The 9436-nt window shown below is 45.9% G+C and overlaps 2 protein-coding genes across 5 annotated transcripts in view; both read right to left on the bottom strand.

Annotated features, from left to right (window-relative positions):
- CPA6 (carboxypeptidase A6) overlaps window positions 1-9436 on the bottom strand; it is a 252013-nt gene that overhangs the window by 66315 nt on the left and 176262 nt on the right. The window lies entirely within an intron of this gene.
- LOC102744625 (ATP-dependent RNA helicase DDX18-like) lies at window positions 6665-9430 on the bottom strand. Its single transcript, XM_081816074.1, is given in 6 exon segments — window positions 6665-7806; window positions 8012-8059; window positions 8061-8406; window positions 8409-8826; window positions 8828-9073; window positions 9075-9430. Coding segments are annotated over 6 exon segments (2118 nt in total). The 5' UTR covers window positions 9429-9430; the 3' UTR covers window positions 6665-7100.

Raw genomic sequence — 9436 nt, forward strand, 5'->3', positions numbered from 1 at the left:
GAGGACATTAGGAGAAGGAAGGGAAAAATGAAGGGGGGGAAATCGGAGGGTGAGATGAACCATGAGAGACTATGGACTTTGAGAAACAAACAGGGTTTTAGAGGGGAGTGAGGTGAGGGAATGGGTTAGCCCGGTAATGGGTATTAAGGAGGGCACGTACTGCATGGAGCACTGGATGTTATATGAAAACAATGGGTCGTGGATCACCACATCAAAAACTAATGATGTATTGAATGGTGACTAACATAACATAATTAAAAAAAAAAAAGAAGAAATTCATCAGAGTATTCTGTTCCTAACAAGGCCTGCCCTCAGGGGAAACTAGTTAAACCTGATCCTAATTTGCTGGGATTTTACCAGAACATAACTGACTTGGGAAAGGGGAACACCCCACTCTGCGGCCCCCCACCCCCTGGCAAGTTCCCCTCTCCTGCCCGAGGGGAAGGACTGGGGGCATGCAGGAGATCACAACCTTGGGGCTCAGGGGCACTGGAGACAGAATAATTGGACTAAGAATGCCTCTCTGCCACACACCCACCATCCACTATAGGCTTGTCATTGAAGGTAGTGCCTTATACTCAGCACATCATGATCATGTCTGGCTCACAACTAAAAATTATAAGGCATGCTAAGAGGCAAAAACAAACAAACAAAAAAAACCCTAACAGTTTTCAGAAACACAGCAAACATGAGAACCAGTTTCAGACATGGCATAGATGTTGGAATTACGAGATCAGTATATAAAAGAATGATAATTAATATGCTAAGGTTTCTAGTGGATAAAGTAGACAGCATACAAGAACAGACTGGCAATGTTAGAGATGGGAATTCTAGGACAGAATGAATAAATGCTAAAATAAAAAACTTCATGTAACAGCGTGAAGAATGAACTTGATGGGCTCATCAGTAGACCAGACAAAGCTGTGGACAGAATGAGGGAGGGAGCTTGGAGATAGATCAATAGAAATTTCTCAAAGTAAAAAGGAAAGAGGGAGAAAGACAAATACGATATGGAAAGAGAAAAGAGAGAGAGAGGGAGAAAGAGAAAAGCCAGAGCAGATTATCTAAGAACTGCGGGACAATATTAAAGGTGTAACACATTTGCAATGGCATACCAGGAGAAGAGGAAAGAGAAAGAGGAACAGGAAAAAGATTGGAGGAAATAATGTCTATGAATTAAAAAACAACAACAACAACAACACTAAACATTAGATCCAGGAGGTTCGGAGAACACCAAGCACAATAAATACCAAAAAATCTATACATAGGGGGCATCTCATTGGCTCAGTCAGAAGAGCATGCAACTCTTGATCTTAGGGTCACAAGTTCGAGCCCCATGTTGGGTGTAGAGATTAAATAAATAAAGCTAAAAATAAAATCTGTACATACGCATATCATAAACTGCAGGAAATCAAAGAAACAACAAAAAGGGAAAAGGATCCATTGGGAAAAACCACCTTACCTACACAGAAACACAGATGAGACTACACAGAAACTTCCCTTTAGAAACCATACAACCAAGGAGTCAAGTGGAATAAAAAAGCCACCAAATTAAGAATCTGTCCCCTCTGAAGTTACCCTTCAAAAGTGAAAGAGAATAAAGACTCTCACAGATCAAAAATTGAGGGATTTTTTGCTGATACCCCTGCCATGCAAAAACTATAAAAAAATTTCTTCAGGGTGAAGGAAAATGATATAGGCCACCTCCACAGAGATTCACCTGCTTCCAGGAGACATGGATTTCACGAGGAAAACAGGCTTCACTGAACATCCATGAAACTCTCAGACTGGGCCAGTTCTTGTTTTTTTCCCATGTGTTGTTACAATTGAAAATCTACTCTCTTGGTTAGTACCTTTGGGGACACCCTTCAGTCTGGTGCCCCTGCACCCCACTCCTCCCACATCAACAAAAGACAAAGACAGAGGGGGAGCCTCAGAGGGAGGAGATCTCTGGGACCAGGCTTCTGTGAATGGGGGTGGGGGGGAATGAACCTCACCCAGGGACTTGTCCCCCTATGCCTGACCCACGGGCAGAGGAGGAAAAGGGCATGGCCCTGCTATGACCCTCCAGGTGAGCTATAGGGCCAGGTGGGCTGACAGAGGCCCCAGCTCCAGGCTGCCCATCTATTTCCCCCATGCACTGTGTAAGTAGTCTCCCTTTCTGTCCATGCAATGCAAAGGAAGAGTAGGGTCTGCTAGAACTCCGGTGCCCCTCCCCCACCCCAACTGATGTCAGCCCCTGTTGCCAGGCACTGGTTTGTGTTGGAGATGGAACCCTCCTTGGGGTTCCAAGCAGTTACTAGTGGCCCATAGGACGCTGGTGATCGGAGGCAGAGCCACGAGGCCCTTTGGAGCCAGCTGGTGGCCATCAAAGGTCTCCCCAGCTTGTTCTGGAGCAGCTGTGGGCTGCCCTGTTGGTGATATATGAAAGTGTACCACACATGCCACGAGTCTCCGGGTTTCGCTGGGAGATCGTGGTATGCACTGCAGTGGTGATATGCATAGTGAAGTGTGGACACAGCTTAAGAAGAGGAAAGGGGCAGTGTGCCCAGGGTGAAGTATCTGGGAAAGGAGTGGAGGAGACAGGACCAGAGGCACAAGCCTGTGAAGCCGTGGCATCACCTGTGCAGAAGGCCAGTCCTCTCCCATTACAGATTCTTGCTCTGGCTGTCCTGAATAAAAATTTCAGCTATTTTTCAGTGGCAAATGCTGTGCAACTGCTGAAGGGAATTTGGAGATGCCGGCCTAAGAACCCTTCCCAGCTGACTGATGAAAATCCCATCTCTGGAGCACTACAGGAAGATGGAGAACCCCCTGCGAGGAAGATCACGGAAGGCTCAAACGACAGCCCCGACCCGCAGGGAAGTCCAGAGCATCTGGTTCAGGAAACTGGCAGCTGCAGGCAGAGTGTGCAGGAGGAGCCAAAGCAGGAAGACAGCCCAGAGCTTCCCAGTCCAGGAGTGCAGCAGGCCAGCGGTGAGGACGGGGACCTACTCCAGACCCTAAGCCAGGTCATGCTGAAGAAGCAGCATGTGTTCATCAAACATCAGGTGGAAGGTGGGGGCTCAGCAGGAGAGGGGAAGAGGGAGGCGGAGACTGCTAATGGCCCCTCAATCCGTCAGCAGTCCATCAGAAGGGCTCCCCTGACCGCGTCCACGTCGGCGTGCCCTCGGGCGGAGGCCAGGGGAAAAAAAGGAAAACTGATGAAGGAAAAGCAGAGGGCTGAAGAGCTCACACAAGAAATAACACTGTACCAAGTTAAGGAAGCAACCTTGCAACTTCAAAACGCCCTCCTGAAAAATGAGATTCAGAGGTTCCAGCGGGAGCTCGAAGTCAAGTCTCAGATGTGGGACGAGCACATCCAGAAACTGGAGAGAAAGCAGGTAGAAGAGCAAACACTCTGCCTGCAAGCGGAGAACCGACTTATCAAGGTGCGCAGGGAAGCGGACGCCACCTATCGGAACTTCTGCGTCTACAAGAAGATGGCGGAGGACCTGAAGGCAGAATGGCGGAAAGTCACCTCCTGGCATGAGCAGGAGATCCTCCTGTATGAGAAGAGGAGCGAGGAGAGCAAGAGGGCTGTTCTGTTGGCAGAGAGAGAGTTCCAAAGGCTGAAGGAAGAAAACCATTGCCTCATGCAGGAGCTGGCCAATTTGGGGCCCATGGGCTGGCCTGTCGCATGGGGGCCTCCTGCTCCTGCTTTCTGCCCACAGCCTTCATATACCTTCAAGGGCCAGAGGCCCCAGCAGGGAGCAGGGGTGTGCTAGGAGGGCTCCAGGGCCTGGGGTCCCCTGCAGGTCTGACTGATTTTCCCAGCAGCCACCAACACCCCCAACCAGAGCACAACAGCTCCTGCCACATGGGCCTCTCCATAATACAGCTCACAACAAGCACCTGGCTTCCCTCAGAGCAGATCAGGGAGGGAGTGGGAGAGAACAGGCCCAAGATGGACACTGGTCTCTTCGTAAACTAACCTCAGAAGTGACAGCCTATCACTTTTGCCATATTCTGTCCATTAGAAGTGAGTGACTAGTTCCAGACCAGATAGTTCTTAGTGAAGTTCCCTATAGCAGTATGAGTGTGAGATAGTATTTTTCAATGTTTGTTGAACATAAAATATAAAATAAAAATACCAAATTGCTGATACTACTGCTACTGAGAGTTGATTTTATTAACTGATTATATATGATTATATATGCCAAGCCCTCTATTAAGTCTTTTACATGTACTGTATCATTTAATTTTCCCAATAACCCAGTGTATCACATATTACTGAGGTTCAGAGAAGTTAAACAACTTGCCCCAAGATCACACAGCTAGTAAATTTTAGAGCTGGCATTCCAACCCAGGGTTGTCTAACTACTAACTGGTGCGCAAGTAACTTCTTCTTCTTCTTTTTTTTTTTTTTTGAGAGAGAGAGGGAGAATGCACACACGCACGCCAGCGGGGGAGGGATAGAGAGAGAGAGGCAGGCTTCCCACTCAGTGCAGAGCAGGATGCTGGGCTTGATCTCACAAACCTGAGATCATGACCTGAACTGAAATCAAGAGTCGGACACTTAACTGACTGAGCCACCCAGGCGCTCCTGTGCAAGTAACTTCTATGCAGTCTGCTCTAAGGATCCCAGAAGGGCTTGATAAATTTTCTCCTAGTTCACATTTGAGTAAGGATGCAAATATTATAGTGGTAGCTAGCTGTAGGGAAAGTCCCACCAAAGTATGGTGGGCAGACTCTAAGGGGTCTCCAATGATTCCCATCTTTGGTACGCATACTCTTGTGTAACACCACCTACCACTTGAATTTGGTCTGGAACTAGTCACTCACTTCTAGTGGACAGAATATGGCAAAAGTGATAGGCTGTCACTTCTGAGGTTAGTTTACGAAGAGACCAGTGTCCATCTTGGGCCTGTTCTCTCCCACTCCCTCCCTGATCTGCTCTGAGGGAAGCCAGGTGCTTGTTGTGAGCTGTATTATGGAGAGGCCCATGTGGCAAGGAGCGAATGCTTCTTGCTTACAGCAGTGGAGGACCTCTGGTTGCTAACAGCCACCGGATTGAGTTCAAAAGCAGATTTCCCCCACACAAGCCTGGAAATGACTGAAGATCCAGCTGACATCTTGACTGCAGCCTTGTGAGAGCTCCTGAGCCAGAGGTACCTGGCTAGTTGCACATGGATGGCTGGCCCACAGAAACTATATCAGGTTATAAATGTTGTTTTAGGCTGTTCTGTTTGGGGAAAGCATTTGAGAAAGAGAAAACAAAAGTGTGAAGCCAAACTTTTGATTTCTGCCCCACCCCTTCCCTTGGGGTTGAAATTCCAGGGAAATCAAGAGATGGTAGAAACTACTGACAGATTAGGGTAAAAAAATGTAAGAAAGAGGACCTCTGTTGTGTTCACCATGTATCTCTGAGAGGACATCACCTCACTTGACCCTCACGTGCCAATATGTGGCAAATACAGGAGGAGACAATAGGCAGTGTGGCATGAGTCAGCTGAGAGCACTAGACGCAGCACCCCAGAGCCTCCTAGAAGGTGGAGAAAGATCCCAGAAGCTCCCTGGTCCTCCTAGAGAAGGCGTGGAAATTGGATGAGTTGAGAGCCTGGGTCCTGGTCATGGGACTTCTGGGGTAGAGAGGAGATGGCCTGTGGAAGGGACACTGCCTGGAGCCCCTATTGGACCAGCTGCCTCCTGCCTGTTTTGGGAGATTGAGGATTTAATACGAGGCTGAATTAGTGTGTAAGAGATGATATTCTAATGCTTGGCAGGTGTAAGGTCATTTAAATCTTTGCCATTCCTTTTCTCCTTGTCCCCAGTACCACCATTAGTGGGAAGGGGCTTCAAAGCAAGATGAGAACATCTCTTACAAGCCTATAAAGTGTAAATATCAACCCACTCCAGTCACAGCTACCGCCTTGGCAGCCCACTGCTTCCACAAGGACACAGAGACAAGTGACCCCTAAGGCTTCTTTTCCCAATTTCTGGTTGCTGCCCTGACTCAGATGGGAAATTTAAGTGATTAAGTGGAGGAGCAAGTGGACAGCCAGAAACAGTGAGAGTGAGAGAGGCGTGGAAAGAGTAGCAGAGATATGGAAATGGCCAGACTCACATGCATGCTTGAAGATGGCCTGGTGAAAGAGGGATGCGGCCTTTCCTTACTCATCTTTGGTAAAACTAATCTTAATTGATGCTTATTTTTCTTGCTCTAAAATCAACAACCCTTGATTGATAGTCATTATGTATGCCTCATCCTTTTTCTTTTAAATTTCATTTTATTATGTTATGTTAGTTGCCATACATTACATCATTAGTTTTATTTTTGTTGTTGTTGTTGTTAGGACTGCTAAGGGTGCTTTATTCAAATAACAATGACAAATAACCCACACTCTGTGCTCTTAAAAAAAATGGGAAAGGCTCACTGCTTTAAAATCTGGCGTATATAAAAACCAACGCCACCTTACATTAAAGGTGCTTCCTAGCCACAGTAGCATTTTCAGGGGAGGTCAAGAACTATGGTTAAGGTCCAAGAAACAACCAAAACCAAAACCAAACCAAACCAAACCAAACCAAACAAAAACCCCAAAACAAAAAACCTGAGACAATCTTCTGCATCACCACCCCCAGTGCACCAGGTCACTGCCTTCTAAAGCAGGTTGAACTGGGTGATGGACATTAAGGAGGGCACGTGATGTAATGAGCACTGGGTGTATATTAAGACTGGTGAATCACTGAACTCAACCTATGAAACCATTAACATATTACATGTTAATTGATTTTAAATAAAAAGTAAAAAATACTCCACCCCCCCCCAAAACAATGACAAATTTGGAGGTAAAAGATTTAAAATACTCTGTCGTCATAACAAAATCCAAAAGATCCCTTGCTTTGCTCTTGAACAATCTAGAAAAATTGAACTCTGTTTTACATCCCTAAATAAGAGCAGTATCTCCTGGAAGTATCAGTGCCTGGTGCTTGCAACCCACGTCAACTCATAGTCCTGTTCCATCAGTCCCAATCCTGAAGCCACAACAATTCCTTTGTTAGAGAAAGGGAAAAAATCCACTTCAGGACAAAGCTATTCAAGACGAAAGGAAGGTGTGTCTTCAGTGGGAGAACTGCTGGCTGTCAGACGACTTCTTGCTAATGTGTTTGAAGATTTTGGACTTCTCGACTTTCTTGGCTTCCTGGTAGCCGAAGCCACTGCTGCCTCCTCTCTTTTTAAGCTTGCCGTCATTGCTGTTCATGTTCAGATCAACAAAAGGATGCACCTTGAAACCAAACGACAGAGCAAGCTGCGGCAAATTTAAGTTATTAACATTGAAGATCTGTTTCAGAGAATGGGAATCATATGCTCGAATGTAGGACTTATATGCTTCCTGGGCTGACTTATGAAGGAAGTAGTTCTTTTCAATCAATTTTTCAAGCTGAGACTGAATGTCAGAAATTCTGGACCAGGAAAACTCAAATTCACTTAATGGAACCTTGGATTGCTTCAAGTAATGAAGGAAATCCAACTCTTCAGGGCGTAAAATGAGCAAGGCATGCCCTCTCCCGTTTAGGCCTCTGGCTGTTCTTCCCACACGATGAATATATTCCTTGGGGTTATCTGGAGGGTCATACTGAACAATCCAGTCCACTTCAGGAATATCCAGCCCTCTAGCTGCCATGTCGGTACACAACAATATCCCTGAATCTGCGTTGCAGAACTGGAAGAATGTGGTTGTGCGCTTACTTTGCTTCTGCCTTCCATGAATGGCCAAGACAGGCAAATCGATGTAGTTCAGCAACTCATAATGGTTTGGGTTGTTTCTTGGACCTTAACCATAGTTCTTGACCTCCCCTGAAAATGCTACTGTGGCTAGGAAGCACCTTTAATGTAAGGTGGCGTCAGTTTTTATATATGCCAGATTTTAAAGCAGTGAGCCTTTCTCATTTTTTTTAAGAGCACAAAGTGTGGGTTGTCATTGTTATTTGAATAAAGCACCTTTAGCAGTCCTAACAACAACAACAAAACTGATGGTATTTCACAGACTTACAGGATGAAAGGAAGACCATCAGTTTCATTAAGGAATGTAAAGAGCAGGAGGAATCTCTTTTCTGAGGGACAAACAACATATCCCTGCTCAAGATCATCCACTGTTGCATTAGCTTTATCATCATCAACACCAACATACAATGGCTCCTTTTTCAACGAAATCCTTGCCAAGTCTTCAACTTTTTGAGTTTGTGTGGCAGAAAAGAGCATGGTTTGCCTGTGTCTTGGCAGAAGTTTAATAAGCTGTTTTAATTCCTCTTCAAACCCAACATCCAAGATACGATCAGCCTCATCAATAACCAGACACTGCAGATTTTTATACATAAACCCTGGGGTATTCTGCATGTGGTCCAGGAGGTGGCCTGGGCTGGCACGATGATGTTGATCCCATTACCGAGTTTCTGTGCTTCAGCAGATCTGCTGCTGCCGCCCATTATCAACCCGTATGTGTGGACATGGTGCGTCATCAGCTCCTTAAGAACACTGAAAGTCTGCATGGCCAGTTCCCTAGTAGGTGAGAGGATAAGAACTCCAGTTCCATTCCTAGGCATGAACTTTAACTTGACAATGAGTTCGACTGCAGGGATGAGAAATGCCAGCGTTTTGCCACTGCCTGTTTTTGTGGCCACTAGAAGATCCCTGCCTTCTAGAAGTGGTCTGATACTTTTATGTTGAATTTCAGTCATGTTTGTAAAACCCATTTCTTTTATTGCTGTCAGAGTGTTCTCATTGACAAGATTACTAAGAGAAGCAAATGAAGTATCCTCAAAAGCTCCTGTCAGTCCCAGGGGTAGGGCTGGGCATTTCACTGTCCTCTTCCTGATCATCTGGCTTCTCCACACTGTTTTCTGTCTCTTCAGGAGCTTGGGCCCCTTCTTCAGAGTCCCCTTTGTCTTCAGTTTTCACTTTTTTGGTATCAGGCCCAGCATCATCCACCATTTTTCTCTTTTTCTTCTTTTTTTTGGATTCTGAATTGGGAGGCTGTGTTGCTGCTTCTCCATTGATTATTATGGTAGATTTCTTCTTTTTTTTTTTTAACTTGTATAGTTTCCACTGTTTCTTTAGCTATCTCTCCATTCTGGGCTTCTGACGAGCCCACATTCACAGACTGTTTTAGGGATTTTTTAACCTTCCCACCGCCCACTGTTTCTTCAGACACATCTCCGTTTTGGGTTTCCGATAAACTCACATCCGAGGCCTCCTGAAGCTTTAAGTTTCACTGGCGCAATTTGAGGTTCCATTTCTCGATTTTCTTGCGCAGGAGTTTCATCGGTAGATGGGACATGTTGTCGGTGAAGCGTCTCCACTGCAGTGCCACAACTCGGCTACCCACATCGTTAGTTTCTGATGTAGTGTCCCATGATTCATTGTTTGCGTATAACACCCAGTGCTCCATGCAGTACG

This window comes from Leptonychotes weddellii, chromosome 4 (genome assembly GCF_054177405.1).
Source record: "Leptonychotes weddellii isolate Sample4059 chromosome 4, ASM5417740v2, whole genome shotgun sequence".
Lineage (NCBI taxonomy): Eukaryota > Metazoa > Chordata > Mammalia > Carnivora > Phocidae > Leptonychotes > Leptonychotes weddellii.